Here is a 19939-nt window from a genome sequence, read left to right on the forward strand (position 1 = left end):
GTCGGCCCAGTGTTCCTTGGAGGGGCGAGGGAGGCGGGAACACCCATGATATGTGGGTGACATAATATTAAACATAAATATCAGAGCAGGTTTGGTTATCAAACCTGCCACAGTTTGTTTTAAAAATGCCCAGCAGAGAGGCTGGGCCACCAGCAAGCACTTAGGTCTGGGCTGAAGCTGATCAGCATTCCACATTCTGTCCTCTCCTCCAAGGAAGGGAACCCGGCGCGAGCTCTTCATCCCACTGGCTCTGAGCTGGAAGAGAAGTCAAGTTGGTGATGTGGTGTGTTGTGGCCTGGGGCTCTGCCCTCTGAGCTGTCGCCTGGGGTGGCTGGCTGTGACCATGGATGTGATGGACTTACTGTGGTTAAAAGTGAGAGAGTTATCCAGGCTGCCCAGCTGCTGCAATCTGGCATGCATCGTTCCTGCTCTGTTACGGGAAACAGGCAATGTCTGAGACTTTCGATCATGAACTATGGGTCCCAACCCCTCCTGGTTCCTGCAACATGAGTGACATGGATAGAAGCCAAAGTTAGACTTGTTACACGGCAGCGAGACCGGGAGCATTAGTGCGGCCAGGACATAGCATGGAGGAGACGGGACCCAGCGCAGCCCAGCCTGTCAGGGCCCAACGAGAGCCGGACGCTCAGGCGCAGGTAGCTCCGAGAGGGCTCACAGCCAAGCAAGGGGTGCAAGAAGCGGACACCAAGCCCATGCAGAGACCCTGGCGGTTTTAGGAAGGACTTGAGAGAGGCTGCCTTTGGAAAGTGGAGCATCCGCCCAATGTGGTGCCAAAGGTTAATATTAGGGCAACTGCCAGAAGATCATGAATCTGTTCAGATTGTATACTTTGTTAAGGAGCCATATATATATATATTATATAATATATATATATAAAGATTATATAATATATATATATATATATAAAGATTAATGCACTGGGAGAAACAGCAATCAAGCAAAGGAGGGTTAGATGAGGCAGTTTTAACATCTTATTCTTACCCAGGCAGGAAGAAGAGCCACACACTTTGTTAAGCTTGTCAGCAGTCAAGTAAAGAAAACAGAGAAGTGATGTGGGTTAGCAATCCAGCACTGACTTCCTACTGTGTACCATCAGCAGGGCAGTGGAGAGTGAGCCCAGCTGGAGGGACACTGCCGGGCCAGAGCCAGGCTCCTCTCTGTGTTATGTGTGGAGTACAGGGGCATGCATGGGACACCATCGGGCAACATGCTCTGGGTGACTTCAAAGTGCACCAGTGAGGAGGCTCAGTGTCACAGACCCGACCACCATGATGGCAAACACCGACAACATATACCAGCCCTAGGGGCCTTTATCGCATGCAGCAGACCGTGGCCATATTCTGAAAAGCAGGGCACCTCTCCCCACAGTGCACACAACCAAGCACGTTAACCATGCCCACCTTCCTAGCCCACTGAGCTTTAAGACCATCCCAGGAAGCAGACGTCCCTCTGCAGATATATACAGGGTGCTCACAAAGTCCGAGGCTTGCTTTAAAAAAAACCAACTTGATAGCCAGCGAAAAAGTAAGTTAGCAGCTTGCCCAAACCCAATTCTAAAGGTTTTGTCAGGGCAGAAACCTCACTTTTCCCGTGCGCTGCTGAGAGGTGTTTTATTCTGTTTGGCACAGGCCTTCCAAATGCCCGCTGGTGATGCGGGGGACAGCTGCCGGCAGGGGCGTGAGGCTGCAGCACACGGCCTCCCTGCTGCAAGCACCCGGTGCCAGCCCATCTTCATGGCAAGGTCCAAGGGAAGAGGCCAAGCGGGGAGGGCCATGGTGCAAAGACACCCTGTATATATTTGCATTTGGCTCTCAAAAACTCAAAGGTAAAAATTTTACTGTTATAATAAAAAAGAAAAGAGTTAATATTAGAGAACTTTAAAGTGCCACCACATTTTAATTAAAAATAGAAAATATTAATAGGAGGGAAGCATGATATATCCTTTCTAAATTTACTTTTTAAGAAAACACATACTTTTATTTAACACAAAGCATAATTCTTAAAATGTCTCAAATACCCCAAATAAAGAACAATGTTAACAAGCAAAATCTTCATATTCAAGTAGATAAAAAATCTCTTATTTCATTGCTGTAACACAAAATTATACATAGATAAGCTGAAAATGATCTCAGTTATAACTACATTTGAAAGTTGTTCTTCAAACATAAATATGTTCGCTCAAACTCTTCAAAATAGCGATGATCAGGGAACAGGATGAGAAGCCCCCATAAAAGCATCATCACAGAACACAAAACACAGAAAAAACAAACAAACATGGACACACAGAATGGCTCGGGGGCAGGAGTGAGAACCAGAAATGACCAACTGTGAAGGGGCTGTTGGGGGACACCAGCCGTGCTGCCAGCTCCCGGAAACTCGGGGGGAATGACAGTGGGGTCTGAACAGGGCAGGGAGGCTTTACCACACTCAACCAAGCGTTCTGCTCACAGAAAAACAGGGCGTGGAGGGTTGATTCAGAGTAATAAGAGAAAAGGCTCAATCAAGTTCAGAGAAGGTTTTGTGCAGGTGCAGACACACCCGAGAGGGACTGAGAACAGGCTCCCCTTCAGGAAAGGGGGAGAGGGGCCTGGTGAGACATGAACAGCTTTGCAGGTAGGAGGCAGAACAGTGAAAAATGGGCGTTGACAGCAAAATGGACGCAGAGAGATGATGGAAGGCCAGCAAGACGCAGGGAGAGGAAGTGGGAGGAGAGACAGAGGGGGCAGAAGGGAGCGAGTCGAGGATGTGTCTGCTGGTGGAGGACAGTGACAGGCCAGTGACAGGCCAGCGACGAACATCTTTCCAAGAGACACAAGACAACAAGACAGAAGGCAGCAGGGACGCAGGCAGAAGATGCTACGGGGCGTCACAGCAGCGATCCAAAGACCTGCTGGCTGCCCCCGTGGCTGCGTGCGGGAGTCCCAGCTGCCAGTCACCGCGGACGCCAATGTGCACACATTCGGACCGAAGGGAAACCGGGGGTGACACAGAGAGGGAGCCCACACTTCAAATGAAACCCCCACAGTACCTGGCGATGTACCGCTTCCCCATGTACTGGAACTGGTGCAGACAGACTCTGGGGGTGGGGAAAAATCATTTTCAATACATTGATAAGAGCACACGTAGGAAACTTCCCATCAACCACTAGCTCCTTACTTCACGTTTTCAAAATTTATCTGCACATCCCTTTAAACCTAGAGAGGATTATGAGCTGCAAGGGAGACCCCCTACTGTGGGGGGCAGTCAGAGCTACCCCAAAAGAAAGGCCCAGGCCCTACAGCACTTTCCATTGACTCCACAGCCTCCGTGACCTGCAGGCAGTTTGCTTAGAAGCCCCCAGGGGACCCTATGAGCTGCCCAGAGTTGCTTATCATCCTGGCCCAGTTCATTCTCTGGCTCCAGAAAATGGGCTGATTCCTTGTAGACACCAAACATGCACTTTTTGGTTTTGGTTAATATGCCCTCAATACTGATTTTGAAAGTCACTATATGTTCACTAAGAGGCAGTTAAAGTAATCTCTATTACATTTCGGAGCTAACGCCAGAATCCCACAGGGCACAAAGCCCCAGACACCTCAGGTTCTACCTGAGTTCACACAAGCATGTTTGCCAGCAAATCCCACCCCATAAAGCTACTCAGAGTCACGATTCACTGCATTACTATGAACCGTCACAGCTCAGCTAAAAAAAATATTTTTTTTTGCTGCAGAAACACTAATGTGTTGAGTTGTTGGGGCTGCCTGAGACACTGGTGAGGTGCTATAGAATATACTCTATATGTAAATTTTTCAAAAATCAAACAGATTCTAAATTTGGGAAATCATTTGGCTGCAGCAGTTTGAATAAGGGATTGTGGAGTCTAGTTTCTAAAAGTGAAAAGTTTTAAGGAAATCAGAAACTTGGACTGAAGAGCTAAAATGAGACACTATAGATAATATATAAGATTTCATTTTTACTTGTCAGATATTTTTAAATTATAGCAATTTCTCTGTGTCTGCATAGATTTAACCTAGAAATGCAGCACCCACCCCATTCAGCTAAATCACTTTGTATTCACGTATTACAATGATTGACAAACACAAGCAGTTGCCTCTCATTTGTATCAACCACATGGTTCAGGAATAATTTAAGGCAGGTCAGAGCTGCCTGGGTCCTGAACTCCTGAGGGCGGGTGGTAGGGTTAGTTCCCACGGAAAGGGTTCAAGGAAAAGTGTGGAGATGCAGATGCTGCATTCCTGGCTCCACATGTTCTTCCCACCTCTCTCAGGAAAATCAAGAGGCAAGGAGTAGAGACAAAACTACTCACTCAGATATTGTAAAAAAATCCATAAGTTCGGATGTTGAAGCCTTGTTCCAATATGTAAACAAAGCATCTAGAAAATAAGCAGTTCTTCCGTCAGAATCATGAGATGTATTACGTACATTAGAAAGAGGCCTCTAAGCGTAGACTTCTGAGCCCTCCAAGCCCCCTGTACAGCTGATCAGAGGACAGTGACCCACCGATATGACTATTGCACATAACTGGCTTGTTCCATTTAAGGATACAATCTTCTGACACTGGAACTTTAATTCCATCATATAGCACCTAGTGCTGTATATAGTACATATGTAACTGATACATAACATGCCCTTATATAGGCTAGAAAATTCAAAGAATACAAGTAAGTGGGCATATAATGTAATGTTAGGCTTTCTCTTTACCCACCCAGTGGGGAATCTTTCAGAAACTGCTGCATGTACATAAGTATCCCCTCCCTGAGACACACACACACACACACACACACACACACACACACACACACACACACATACACTCACTCACTCACACTTAAATGGAAGCATACACAAATGTATACCAAAATACACTGGATTGCCTTTTCAGTTTTAATTCACCATTATAACTGGGATTGATCTCATTTTTCCAAGCTGCATAATATTCCTCTCCATGAATGTACTATAACTGGCTAATCAGTCTCCCACTGACAAACATTTACTGCTTCTCCTCTTATTTTTTGCTGCTGTAAATTATGCTTTGATGAACATCTTTATATGTGGATCTTTGGCAATTTGTCCCATGTTGTCTATAGGACAAACTCTTAGGAATGAACTAGCCATATCAGATGGTAAATTTAATTAAAATTTTTAATTTTAATAGATAATATTTATATTTTGGGCAGATATTGACAGCCCTCCAAACAAGCAGATATGAGGTTCCTCTTTTCCCAAGGAAGGGAGGACCCCTGATTAAGAACTCGCTTCTGCTCTTCATCTGGGCATTTTGTTAAGGCAAACTGGCTCACAGAAAGCAGTCTTCATGCTGACTTAACCATTTGAGCAGTTCAAAAAGAGTGACTCATGTAATAAGTATTTTTGTATGCTTATATTTTATGTTGAGGTTGAAAAATAGGTGAAGAGATTTCTCTTAGGGAAAAAGTCACTGAGTTTGGGGGCCTAGGATGTGCAAGAGGGTAACTGTTATTGAAGAGTTTGTTCCATTTTTAACAGTTGTTTATTTATTTATTTTTTAATAGAGGCATGTTTTTATGTATTTATTTATTTAGTTTTTGTTTGTTTGTTTATACATGCACTGGGTACAGTCAGAAGCGCAGGAGGGTGAGAGAATTCACCAGAGCCAGAGCGGGGAGCAGAGCAGGCAGAAGGACTGAAGTACACTGCTGAGGGGAGCAGCGGGCGGCAGGAGAGGTCTGCGCGCCATGTGGGACCCTCCTCCGGTGGCCGGGGAGCAGCCGGGGATCGAACCGGCGCCGCAGAGGCCGCGGGCAGCTTCGCAACCCAGCGCTCAACCGCTGCGCCACCGGGGAGGCCCTGTTCCATTTTTAACTACAGTGCATGGCCTTCCAAAGGGCTGACTTTAAAGGATAACTTTCACTTGGATGCAAAATTTCTCAAATATTTGCCTTTAGAAAGTAACTACATTCCAGTTATCTATTATATTTAATATTTGAAACTTCAAATTCTTTAATTAAAATTTTTTTATTTTTTACATCATTTTGCATTTTTAAACAATATTTGTTTCCCCCCACCCCCTCAAGTGTAGTCCCCATAGTTTCCTTCACTAATGCACTGGTGCACCATCACCTCAGTCCCCTGTGCTCCTCCCTCCCTCTGATCCCTCTCCCTCCTTCTCCCCCTGCAGGATGTCTCTGATTAATAATTGTCTGGTTTTGCTTTGTTGTGTTTTGTACTGTTATTTTTTTTTACACTGATGTCTTATTTGATTCCCCTAAATTTCTGCTATAAGTGAAACCATCCAATATTTTTGTTTTTTCTTCTGGCTTATTTCACTGAGCATCATTCCTTCTAGCTCCATCCACACTGCTGCGAATGGCATGAGTTTATCTTTTTTGACTGCTGAATAATATTCCATTGTGTATATATACCACATTTTCCTGATCTAGTCATCTATTTTTGGGCATTTGGGTTGTGAAACTTCAAATCTTTTAAAGAAAACTTTCAACAAAGGAAAAATCAGCTAAAAGTTTACTCCCAAGATGATGTTAAGAACTTTTGACTTAATGGGAAGAACGCTGGCTCTCTAACCAAATGTCAGAATAAGTGCCCAATGCTTTTATCATCATTTGAATCAAATCTGAGTTTGGTCATGATTCCAAAATGATCATGATTGTTTATTTTATTATAAAATAACTATGGTAAAGTAACAAATTGAGAGAAGAATACGATAACCCAGCAGGTAAGCATTTTAAGGACAGGAATGCTGTTCCTAACATCTGAGGTTGTACAGTCAGGCTGTTGATGCTGCTGAAACAGGAGCTGGAATCCAGAGATACTCAGCTGCAGGCAAAGCGGCACCCCATGGGAACTTAATGTCCAACCCTCCTACCACCAGACCCAGGGCAGCAGGTTTCATGGTCTCTAAACCAGCATTTTTTTCCAAGAGTTCATCTTCATTTAGTGAGCTTAATGAAGATTAAGTACACTTCCTAACTTGTTGCAAGGAAACTAAGACGATATTTTGGACCAAAATAAGAATGTACTATGTCATTGTTGTGATGTCGCACAACCAGAATGGGAAATGAGCTTTATGTGCCACAGTCACAGCCCTCATGACTGTGGTCATTTCTCTTAAAAAATGTGGCTGGTAAGCCCTTCCAAAAGCTTCATCTACTGAGATACCATTGTTTCCTTTACAAAACATAAATAACTTGCTTCCAGTTAAAGCCAGGATGTTACTCTCTCTAATGGGAGGGCTGCTTAGGCCCTCGACACTGTATTATCTATGGAAGAGATTGACTAGGAAGGTTAGGTAACTTGCCAATACATACATACAATTAAATTTTTTTAAAAAATCAAATACTACATCATTTATCTGCTTCTGTCTCCTTTAGTTAAGATAGTAGTTCTGGGTTTAAAATACATCTTAAAAATACGCCCATCAACATTTTACCACTCATTTTCTAGAACACAATAATAAAAACATTTTTCCAAATTAAAGCTTTTACTTCTCCTTAATTGAGGAGATTGAATTACCATTTATCTCAAACACAGAAGCAAACCCTTTTACATCTCTTTATCCTTTCAATTCGTTCTTAAAGCACAAGCCCAATAGTGCCACAAGGAAAGTAAAACAGAAATCTTCATTTTTACCCACCATCAGACATGCTTTTTAAGATGTAGAGGAAACACATCAGCAGGCTCTTGATCTCAGACTGATCAAGTTTGTCACAGCGAACCACAGAATTTCCCAAACTGCCACTTTGTTGGTGCTAAAAAAGGAGAGAGAGGTGATTTTCCTCTTGCATCGCAGGTAAAACAAAACGAATTGCACTTTTCCCCCTTGGAAGAGAAAGTCTTAGAATTAAGTCAAACCACACAAGTTGGAAGCACAAGAAATGTGGACACCTCCAGGCACACATTGACAGCAGCACACGGGCCAGTGGCCAATGTCTGCTCAGTTCTGTGGCACGTTCTCCAAGGGACAAGCCAGAAGGCACGGCCTTTTGAGCTGGACATGCACGTCTCAGCTACAGCTTAGCTCCGAGATGCACATCAAACCTCATGCAAAAAAAGCACGTGTGCTGTAGTCAAACGTAGAACAAGTGTTCAGAACACACTGCAGAACCCACTGCGTCCTCAAGAAAACCTCAGGGGCTGAGAGCATACAGTGGGGTGTGGCTGCTGCCAGCCACAGAAGCTGGGAGCTGGCACTGAATTGATGTCCCGGGCACCCCCAGGGACACAAGGGCAGGTGCCCGACAGGAACAAGCAGGACACCGCAGCACAGCACTGCAGAGACCCTCGCCCAGAGGTCACTCCCTTAGGGGCTTAGCAACATGGCAAATGTGAGACAGTGCGGGGGGAGGGGTCAGGTGGTTTCCCAGCGGACAGCAGGCTCATGGGCCCCAAGGGCTCCAGTCAAACACAAACAGAACAAGAGTCTCATCTCATGGCGAGAGAGCATGGAGGCTTCAGTCCTCAAAGTTTATATTTCCAGTTGGAATGGGGAGAAATTTTTGCCAAGTCCCAAATCAGCAAAATGAGTGAACAATAACTTTTATTCAAGGTGTTGGTGGGCAACTACAACAAAATAGATTTTATTTAAGGGAGCCACATGGGTGCTGTCCGCGGCAAAACCACCCTAGGGGAGTCCCGTGGGGGCCACCCACTTCAGCAGAGCCTCGAGGGGGGCTCGGAGGCCCCCAGGGTTGGGGGGAGGTGGCCGCAAGCACGGCGTCCTCCGGCACAGGAGGGCTGGCTAGCAGGGAAAAGTCCACAGTGACCCGGTTCCTCCTGGCTGGCTGGCAGCTTTCATCCTCTCCAGTGCTGCGTATGACACAAGCCGAGTGTCGCCTGAGCAGCTTCTCCCTCTACATGTGGAGGCATGGGAGGGTCAAGGGGAAAGGTCAAAGGTCACAACACACCCGCACAGAGACAGCATCATCATGTGCCCCCAGCCACAGAGACATGGGATCTGAGCACCCACCTGACCCCAGGCAGGGTGTGTTCTACGTGTCTGAGGCCTGCCGTGTATCGGCAGCTGGAATAACTCGGCCAACAGTGGCTGAGGGGGAACGCGCCTGGCCTGCTTTAAATTGAAACTTGACCTATTCCCACAAAGCTCGAAATAGTCTGAGATTTATTTGTTTCAAAGAGAAAAAGGTTAAGGAGGAAGAGTCATGTGTTGGGCAAGTTTTGGGGGTGTAGCATGAGTAGTGATTTCAAATCAAACCTCATCTCCATGAATCACCTTTAGGATGGAGTCATCTTCTCGGGAGCCGACTTTGCAACTCACTGGCATGGGAAGCTGTGCTACAGTGGTGTTCTTTGGCACACAGACCGTGGGGATTTTAAGTGAGAGGTATTTAAACTTCTCTAGCTATATGGCCTGCCAGACCCATCTGTTCAAGATGCTCCACTATCACCTTAAGGTGCTCCATTATCAACACTGCTGGTCTGAAATTCTCCAAATGGGTACCTGAGACATCCACACCTTTCAGACAAACATTCTCCTCCACCCCAAGTTAATACTCTGGGCCTATCTACCCAGGTTAGCTGAGTTGTTTAAAAACTATTACACAATGAACAAAAGAACATGAAACATGTTGACTTTTGGGGTTAAAGTCATTAGGTCTAAGAAACACTTAAGGTACAGGAAAAAATGCTGTTACCTTATCCAGGGAATTGCTTTTCTCACTATTCCTTTCTGGTAGGCTGTTCCCCGAATCTGTGCTTATAAGGGATCCTCTTGAATCAGCGTTTCTCACACTATTGATGTTGGGAGTTGACGTCGTATATGGAGAAGCTAAACAGAAATTAAGACAAGACCAAGACACGGTGAGACAAAGGGCAATGAAGGTAAATACTGAACTTTTAGGGTAATTGCTCTAATTGCATTTATTTTATTTATTTATTTGTTAAGAAGAGGGTTCAAGAATGGCAATATTACTACAGAGTAAGATAAAAGCAAACTTTGAAATATTCAGATACATCTGTCAAACACATATGAGCAGCCACCTTTGACTGGTAAGACTTAAGGAACAGGTGCTGTTTCAGAAAGGGATGGAATGAAGACTTGAAAATATTTTTAAAAGATAAGCCCAACTACAACTATTAAATACACCCCAGTTCTTGTATACACAAATAAATAAATCTCATAAAAAATTTAAAAAATTAAACAGGAACATTAAGCCATGCAATGAACCCACAGTATTTAAATTGTGCTGCCTTGCTCGAGAAAACCCAGAGGGGTGCATAGGGTGCTTTCAAATTTCAAGGCAAATAAACACAGAACTTGACATCTGGTGGAAACTGCATTTTTAATGTTAAGATGGCCCTACATGCCTTATGGTTGATGTAATATCTTTGTGAGGGTGCATAGTTGGTGGTTGTGATGATAAAAGCAACTAGGCAAAATTCAGTGTGGGAACAGGATATGAGGATGGTGGCAACAATCCGATTTCAAATTCCGATAAGCACTCCCATCCCACTAGTAATAGCTGCGTTTATCACCATTAAATATTTTTCTTTAAACTTACATGTATTTTTTCCCAAATGGCCATGAAGGTATCAAGTAATAAGTACTTATGAAACTATCTACACCTAAGGGCTAGTAAACAGATCTATTAGGGCTGTCTTTTGGCCTTGGGACATTGTAATAAAGTCCCTGACGACACAGGTGCTGTGACCTGAGAACATCTGGGAATCTCTGCAATAAATGGTGATGAGAGGAAAGGAAATCTCACTTGGACATAAACTTTTGACATGAAAAAACAGCATTTGAAGATAGAAATGAACTTGATCCTCAGTACAGAGGAATTTTTTAAATTAATAAACTGACTTTCTGCTTAGATATTGTTTAAGTAAATCACATCAATAAAAATGACTCTGAGAAATGTATATTCTATGCTGAACCAAAAGTTTTGCTTCCAACTGAAGGGCCTAGCTGGCTGTGAAGCCTGCATGAGGACACTCGGCTGCTAGCTGTAAGCACAGCCTACCCTGCCCAGCACCCAGGCACCTTCCCCCTCCCCATACTTTGCCTTACCTGCCAGTGTCCCTGAAATTGATTCGGTGAATTAAGATCAAGAAAAGAAGAGCCAGGGGAATATGAAAATGTAAGGGAATCTAGAGCTGGAATCTAGAAACCACAGGGCACAGGCTGCAGTTCCCCAGAATAGAAAGTGGGTGACTGACTGTCACCAGGGCAGGTGACATCCCCATGAAAAAATGAGCTACTTCTCAGAGAGAAAAGAATTGCACATTATGACCAAATTATAAATCTAGCCTTCCTAATATAACTGAACTTCATATTTAATTGAGAACACAGAGAGCAAGAGAGAGAGGTCCTTAGTAAAGTAAAATTAGATCCTAAATTATCAGTTTTAGGCTCAATTCCAGAGCTAAAGTCCTAATCAAAGGCATAAGATGAAAATGCAATGAATCAAAATGCACCTACTGAGTAGAACTATGTTCTCTCTCTGTGTGTGTGTGTGATGCCAGTCCAGTGCATAACTTTTTAAAATCTTAAACAAGATGAAGTGAAATGAAGATAAGTCCAGATTCTCTTCCCATATTTGTACCGACAGCCCCATTCCATATACTGAACAGGTGGAATGAGAACACTAAGTCTAAGGATGAGTATGTCTTAAAATTAACATAACCTTCAAGTAGTTTTTATTCAGCAAGACATCAATTTTAGAAACTGTCATGCACCACATTTCAAAGACATGAAACCACCACCACTGAAGGGGCGTGCTTAACGTGTGTGGAAACAGGATTTCTCTAGAGGTGTAGGGAGAAGTCTACTCTTGAATGAAAAGCACAGGGATCGACACTACTGGAAACTTCTGGGTGAATAAAAGAAGAGCTGCTCCAGCAACCAAAAAACAAGTAAACACAGCTGAAAGGTCAGGCTTCATTGGAAGGCATTCCAGAAAGGGAACAAAGATTTAAGCCTTTAAGGATGGAAAAAACAGAGATAAAAATTTAAAAGGTCTCTTGTGAATATTTATGAAAAGCAGATTCAGGCCTTGAAATTTAAAAAACTAAAGGGAACAACATTCTCAAGCACTTTTCCTAACTTTGCCATGAGTGCAGACCTCTCCAAGGCTGAAGGGGTGCTCAATGTCCACCTAAACCTAAACAAGGGAGTTGCTGATTGGAGAAGAGAATGAGTAACAAAGCAAGTGGAATGCTTGAGAAATGAACTTGCTGTGCAGCAGTCAAGACAGAACTGAGTGTTTACCACCAAGCACTGTGCACCTCCTGGTGCTCATCATCCTTCACTACAACTCTGTTTTGGTGATGATGTGGACACAAAATCCTCTGAGGACAGTCCGCTGGAGCATCGACTAGACATGTGGTCAGAGCAAGACCCCAGGAGGAAACAAATGGGGACACCATGCACCAGATTCAAGTATTCAAGTGAGGTTATGTCTCACACAAGAAATGGACATACACTAAGATTAAGGATTGGGGTCCCAGGGTACATCTGGGCATGGTATGGTATGGGTATTATTTTCTGCCCAGTTTCATCACCTACATGAAATAGCACGTTAACAACGAAACAACACAGAAGGTGAGGACATAAACACCAAATGAACAATAGCCCTGCTAAGAAATTCAATGAAAGAGCGACCCTTATTCTGCCCTAGGAGTCAGTCCCTTTCCTCGGTGTGGTCAATAAAGAGGGGTAAATGAAGACAGAGTCGGCCTGTGAGCACCTGTGATGATTCTGCAGAGGCAGTCATTTTGCACCATTATCCTGATGGAAATGGCACATGGGCTCAGCTAGCCAGAATATTAATAAGGCCACACCTCAGGCATCTTCTTAAGGAGAAACTAGGCGATTTGAATCTTGATTTAGGCCATCTGCTATCCTCCCTGCGGGGGCTGCTCTTATTATCTCAGAAAGAAGATTTCAGGGCTGCAGTCTAGTCACAAGTGCCACCTCCTTCAGGAATTCCTCCCTTCCGTTGCATCCACATCACTAGTGCTACAGGTAAATTCTAGCCTCCCCCGCACACCCTGCAAAGACAGTGCTTTCCTAAAAGCATACTCCACCCAAAGGAAAGCTCTAACGCGACCCATTGACTGAAGTGAGAAGAGCGAACAGTCGGGATTCAGACTAAGTGCGCTCTGCTCGGAGCTCGTGAGATTCTGAGGCTCCTTATTTCAAGGTGAGGTTGAGGAGTTCCAGTTTAAGTCTCAATACAAGGAAAAGAACGTTCACAGCAGGAATTCTGACTTCAAAGTCCTAATTTCAAAGGTGCGGCTGCTATAGCAATCGTGGGCTTAAAGACACTCTCAGAGCCAGAGAGAAGCGGGGGGAGCCGTGCGTACCCATCCCGGAGATGGCACCGAAGACCTCCTTGTGCAGGCTGCCATCCAGCGTGCCCCCCGACTTCTGCGGCGTCACTAACGGGTTCGCAGCTGGCAACGTGAGCGACTCCTCCTTCACGGTCTGTCGAAGGGAGAGAGGAGAAAAAGAATCGAAGATGATTTAAAAGCCTCCTGCGCTGCTCTCGAAGTGTGAGGCCAAGAGCTGAAACAGCAGTGCGGCAGGTGTCGCGCCCGCCCCAGGGGGAGCAGCAGCGAGGCCAGGAAGCCGGGATGGAGCGGCCTGGGGGGCAGAGGGATCTTGGTCTGCTGAACCGCATCTCTGTCTCCCCAGAAAATCCAGCACCTCTTCCCTTCCAGAACTCTGACGCCCACCTCTCTAGATTATTTTGGGGTTCTTTCTAACTCAGACACTGCTCTTCCCAAATGAGCAGCAGGAGAGACTGACACGCAGCCCTGAACAGCTCTGCAAGTCTGGGCTGCAGGGGTGAGAGCATGTGAGTTAGGAAGCGACAGCATAAAAGGCCTCTGATTTTGGTGAACACAAGGACAGGCCTTATGTTCCTCTTATCGGGACTGAAGGGACACGGAGCACATGCCCTGAATTACTTGTTCTGGTGAGAAAGCAGGAGGCTTAGAGAATACAGGTGAGAACAACCAGTGCCATAGCGGGTGAGATTAGTGAGGTGCACTGCATTTAAGGGTGATGAAAGCTCATGCCCCTTGGGGCACAAAAAAAATTCTATCATTGTGGCTCATTTTGATGCACCAATATTTTGGAGACTATTCAGAGGTGAAGAGGTAACGGGAAGACAGAGTGATACTGTTGGGGGCAAAGGGACAGAGACAGGCATGGGAATCCCCAAATGTTCACCATAGGGACAAAGGTGTGAGATTAACAACTGAGTTGATTTAAGGTCCCAAATAAGAGAGAAAAGGAAATGGGTGAGCTGGTAATAGTTGTCCAAATTAATGAGAGAGTAACCAAAAAGTTTTCAGATAATTTCTGGGCTCACTATTTTGTCAACTTAATTTTTAATACATTTTTGAAGAACGGCACAGAAATAACATAAACAAGAGGAGTGAGTCCTGGGAGGCTGGGCCTCATGTCACTCCTGGAACCTCCCTGACATGGAGTCTTTCTTTCTAATTTTGCAGGCACAGAGAAACGTGAGCCTCAAGAAGTGGCTTTTCCAAGACCGCATAGCATGTTGCTGTCAGAACTCAGGCTGGCAGTGAGTTTTCCTAGCACACACTTAAGAGACATGCCTTTTTATTTTTATTAACTTCCCTTTACCATAATTTATTTTATTTTATTTTTAAAGATTTATTTATTTAGGCATACAAGAGCTGGGGTACAGGCCAGATGTATGGAAAGGTGAGAGGATTCACCAGAGACAGAGTGGGGAACAGAACAGGCAGACTGACTGAAATACACTGCTGAGGGGAGCAGTGGGCACATCAGGAGAGGTCTGCTGCGCCATATGGGCTGCTCCCTGGCCGGTTGGGGATCCAACGCATATTGCAGAGGCTGTGGATTGCTTCATAGTGCGGTGCTTAATGCCTTGCGCCACCAGGGAGGTCCTACCATAATTTATTTTAATACACAAAGAGGATCCTGAGGTCTTAGATATTGGACTATCAGGAAAGCATAGTTTTTATAAGGATTTTAACAAGAGCCAAAGGCTTGCTGATTGGTCCCATCTTAGCCAGAAATGCAATTCACCAAGTGTCCTGTGGGTTGTTATGGTTATAGTAGAGAAAGGAGAGAGGGATGTGTACCGAGTTGAAGTGTCCCCCCAAATTCTTGCCAACCCAGAATCTCAGAAGTCGACCTTATTTGGCAATCGGGTCTTTGCAAATGTAATTAAGATCTAAGGTAAAATGAAGCCAACCTGGACTGCAGTGGGCCCTAAATCCAATCACTGGAAATCTTAACAAGAAAAGGAGAGGGCAGCAGAGACCAAGACACACCTCAGGGAGAAGCCACATAGAGGCAGAGCCTGGAGCGATGCAATTACAAAGAACACAAGGATTTTAAGCTGGAACAGGCTCTTCACCCAGAGCCTGCAGAGGAACTGGCTCTGCAGACACTGTGATTTCAGACAACTATGATTTTGGAGAATACGCTGTGTCCCCCCCAGCTTGTGGTACCTTTTCATGGCTGCCAGGAAATGAACACAGGCTGTGTCTATGCAAACGCTTACGTACACTGCCAGGGTTCACGGGGAAAGGAGAGACATCCCTCACGTTGATTCTCTGCACATTTTCAATCAGCAGACCGAAGAGAGGCAGGTAGAGGGTGGCAATCCTGGCCTGATGGCTCTGTAACAAAGGCACACACCGTCAGGGTCTCCTGGGGCTGCGGTTTAGGACCGGCTGAGCGAGCTGGTGCCAGCCACCACCCGCACTCGGGTCCTTCCTGAAAGAATGCTGTTGATTTCGTTTCGTGAACGGAGACATCTCAGTGCTGTCAGTCACTATTTTTCTAATTAGTCATTTTTTGTATATTACTTAAAGGACATTTAGCGATCCGGATTCCCCACTCACCCTTGAAGCATATCGGTCATCAAAAGAATGCTTTATCAGCAGGTTCTTCAGCACACTGATGGCGATCAGCCGGACGTCCCGGAACTCCTGGAGGGCAGTCCCCACCTCCCTCAGTAACAGTCCCACCAAGAAGTGGTTTCTGCAGAACTCATCCGTCAGTGAGTAGTCAAGCTGGAGATCTGAAATGAGGACAGAGGCTGCTTTAGTTAGCAAGATGCAGCATGCTCTGACATGGTCTGAACCCAACTCACCCTGGACATTCAGCCCACACAGCCTATCAAGATGACAGTAGCTCCCAGGAAAGGGGCTGTTACCTAAAATACTGTGCTGCTTTTTAACCATCTGAACTCTTAAACAAAACCAAAATTTAAATGCAAATAGTAACACCATATTTGGATTTTGAAACAAATTTTGCCTTATAAAAACATGAAGCTAATAAGTAGTTTTGGTGTAATTTTTAGAATACAGACCAACATCTATTACAGTAGAAATGTAATCTAATCATTGACATAAAGGTAAAAATACAAGTTATTTTACTGATTGACAGTATTATAGAATACTAACCTATAGATAATAAATATGCAATTAAAGAAAGAATAAATATAGCGGGACCATTCAAATCTTTTTTACTACAAGAGTACACCTATCCATGGCCTGGTCATTTAAGCCTATACTCTCATTAAAACCCAATGTTTAGGGAGCCTCCCTGGTGACCTAGGGGTTAAGTCTCAGTGCTGTCACTGCTACGACCTGAGTTCGATTCTCTAGCCAGGGAGCTACCCACATGGCGCAGCAGACCTCTCCTGTCTCGCCCGCTGCTCCCCTCAGCAGTGTATCTCAGTAAATTTGCCTGTTCTACTCCCCACTGTCTTTGGTGAATCCCCTCATGCCCTGCACCTGTAGCCAACACCCCAGTTCTTCTACACAAAAACAAAAAAACAATGAGTTTAAGACAAACAAGTTAGCATATAACCTTCTTTAATTCAGCTATCCCTGAATAGAGAACTTATTTAGTGTGGGATTTAAATGAAGGTACTATTAATACTTCTCTCCTCTAAAAGCAAATAGAAAACTAAGATAAACTAAAACTAAAATGGATAAAGCGTTAAACCCAACTAGTCAATCATGAGCAAGCTAAATGACAAAGCCGCCAGCTGCTCTGGGAAGAGGCAGGAGCAGACATGGCCTCTCCGAGGAGGGCAGTTAAAGCCGTGGCCGTGCTACCCAGCTGTGGGCGCTGCTCTCAGCGAGCTGTTGCTGCATTGGGCCCTGATGCTAACTCCAGTATTAAGGGAAGATCTATTGCCCTCTCCTTTGACTTCATTTCGCATTAGAGTTACTGCTGAACCTGTCCCAAATCTGGCCTGAGTCCTATGAAACCCTTTAGCAGAAGCAAGGGAAAGATTCTTTCCATAACAGCAATGTCTACTCTTTGTGGTTTTTAAACCTACTTTATCCAAAAAATAATTTACAGCTTGAATTCACGTCAACCTCCCAGAAGGAAATGATTGACGAGCTGACCTGTGTGCGCGTATGTGTGTGTCTGCAGAAGGAAGGGGCAGTGAGCAGGGAGAGAGCAAGGAGAACGTGGCTTTCCCCATGGGTGTCCTAAGTACTGATCTGGACGGGACCCAAGATACCACCTAGGGCAGCCCCTCTTGCCACCAAACACCCTGAATCCACTGAGCTCTGCAGTCCCTGTAGGGTTTCCAGTCGACTCAGTTCTTCAGGATGAACACCTGGTCCTGCCGGATCGGGGGAGCCAGGTACTGGCTCACGCTCACCCCCCAAACCATCCACCCAGCGGGTAAGGAGGTCTGTCCTTAGCACCCTGATAGGTGAGAGGAGGTGCCCAAGTAGAAGTGGGGTGACCTAAGGTGTGATACAGTTTGGAGGGTGAGGTGGGGAGCAATTAATTCCAGAGGGATGCTGGGAGGGAATGGGAAGAACTGGCCAGTTCCCATGGGAGGAACTGAGTGACTGGGCTGGGGAGGAAGATGAGGATTCCCCAGGGAGGTGGGTGGTGATCTGAGGTTGAGGGGTGACGGGGGGCATGCCTGCCCCAAAATCACCTTCTGGGCAAGGCTTTTCCTGCCCCCCTTATCTCAAATGCCACCCACTTCATGGTCCTCTCCTAGCTTATTCTTTTCTCCTTAGCTCACATCACCTGCTGACATCCCACATCTTTCACTGGGTAAACAGCCAGGGGCGAGCTCCTTGCTCACAGCTGGCTCCAGTTGCCCGCAGTCAGTGGGGTACGGAATGCCAACCCCAGGGCTACGCCTTGCCTTCTTGCTCCTTCAAAGCCTCATCGAGTCTCTTTGGGGCAAGCTATGCAGGGCTCTGAATGAATAACTTTCGTGTTTCTCTCTGAATCTCGGGGCAGTTGACAAAGGTGTCCTTGCTCGTTTGGGGGTGTCCTTCCACTATTTCTCTCCTTCCACCTAAATTAGCCTGAGCACACGCAAGGCACCAAACTCAGTTACTATTACTGGACAGACATGGCAGGCCAATCTGATTCACTTGACTTGCTCCATGAAGACAAATCCCTATGAGCTTAACACTCTTCAAACACAAAGAGGATGCAGAACAGTTACTAGAGGCTCAACATGCAAACATTAAAAGCACGTGAAAAGTCGCATTGCTGGAGGTTTAGGTCACCGCCACGGCTGTAGACAAGGGCTATGAGAATGGTGGAATGATATATTTTTAGAGTGAGGATTTTTTTGTTTGTTTTACTCTAAAAGAGATATCCAAGGGGACCTAGTGACCCCAGGAGCAAAAACAAGCTGTCTCTCAGGGATGTTGCAGCAATGTCGCAGCTAAGTGAGAACAAATCCACTGGTTTATCATGGGTGTAGCTGCTGGGCTGAGTCTACGGGAAAGAGCTACATGAAGAGCAGATGGAACATCTCAGCAATCACTTGCATTCTTTTTCTTCTGAGGAGGACAATGCAAGAAAGCGAGCATCAGCACCCCACACCTACCTACAGGAGTGCCATTGGACTCCACAGATGGTGAAAGAAAAGCTAATTCATAAGGAAAAAGGAAAATTAAAACAAACATAAACTATAGTAAATAAAATGGAGTTCTACTGTTACAACAAAGGAAATTTTTCAATGAAAAAGAATCACACTTTCATGATCTGTAATCTAAGTTTGCCTAAAATTAAATTCTCATATAATATTTTCATTTAAGATTTAAAAAAATGGAAATTTAACAAAGAAGTACATTAATGCAACAAAAAAATCAGAATATTCTAATAATCGTGTTTGAATCAATTCCCTTCCCTATTAAGAGTAAATGGCTCTCTTTGTGGAAAGACTAGGATGAAGACAGGTAAAGACAGATTACCTTGGTATCTTTGAACCCTGCCTTTTCCAAAAGGCATCGGCAAATTCAAAGGTATATAATGTTCGTGATTACACACCACACGGAGAAATTCAAACTTGTACTCAAAGAGGGTCTGCAGGAAAAAATGTTTTAGATGTACATTAAATACCGTACTGCACAGCTCCTTAAAAAACCGGTAAAGAACAATAAACCCAATCTTTGCCTTCTTGACTCTTTTGGATGTGATCAGTCTATGCTATTTTATAGATTTTTGGACAATTATAGATTTTAGGAATTGTTTGAAGATTAGGAACACATTTCCTTAAACAATGTCATCTCCTGACTTTTCAGGCATTTATTATTTATACAGCTCCTACTTCAATAAAGGATTTCAGGCAGCTTATAATTCTAGAAACAGACTCAATACAATATAAAAAATGAATAAGGTAGAAGTTTAAAGGACATGTGTGAGGAAAGAGATAGAATTCTACCAGAGAAAGATGTCATGGCTACTTCTGTGAGCTGGTTAAATAAATTATGATTCACAACATAAATTTCTAGTTTCATAGTTGAGAAACCATTTCAGGTTGTTGGTGAGTAAAATCAATAGGTGTGTTTATTTCACATTTGGAATTATTGCATCCCTAATAGCTCACAAGTCATGCAAGCAAGAACCTGTCAGTAGTAGTAGCATCTTGAAGACAGGTAGTAGTTAGCA

The 19939-nt window shown here is 44.6% G+C and overlaps 1 protein-coding gene across 11 annotated transcripts in view; it reads right to left on the reverse strand.

Annotated features, from left to right (window-relative positions):
* The window catches only part of DOCK9 (dedicator of cytokinesis 9), a gene marked incomplete at both ends in the record, with an annotated part of 234149 nt that overhangs the window by 48998 nt on the left and 165212 nt on the right, over window positions 1–19939 (reverse strand). For 6 of the 11 annotated variants that reach the window (XM_084234762.1, XM_084234764.1, XM_084234769.1 and 3 more), the window contains 9 exons: window positions 363–499; window positions 3050–3097; window positions 4328–4394; window positions 7652–7766; window positions 9669–9802; window positions 13342–13462; window positions 15550–15663; window positions 15889–16067; window positions 19243–19354. In XM_084234762.1, coding sequence (XP_084090888.1) covers window positions 363–499; window positions 3050–3097; window positions 4328–4394; window positions 7652–7766; window positions 9669–9802; window positions 13342–13462; window positions 15550–15663; window positions 15889–16067; window positions 19243–19354 — 1027 coding nt within the window. The remainder of the gene's footprint in view (window positions 1–362; window positions 500–3049; window positions 3098–4327; window positions 4395–7651; window positions 7767–9668; window positions 9803–13341; window positions 13463–15549; window positions 15664–15888; window positions 16068–19242; window positions 19355–19939) is intronic. The other 5 variants (XM_084234770.1, XM_084234763.1, XM_084234771.1 and 2 more) reach the window with 3 other exon arrangements.

Source organism: Talpa europaea (genome assembly GCF_964194135.1).
Source record: "Talpa europaea genome assembly, chromosome: 6".
Taxonomy (NCBI): Eukaryota; Metazoa; Chordata; class Mammalia; order Eulipotyphla; family Talpidae; genus Talpa; species Talpa europaea.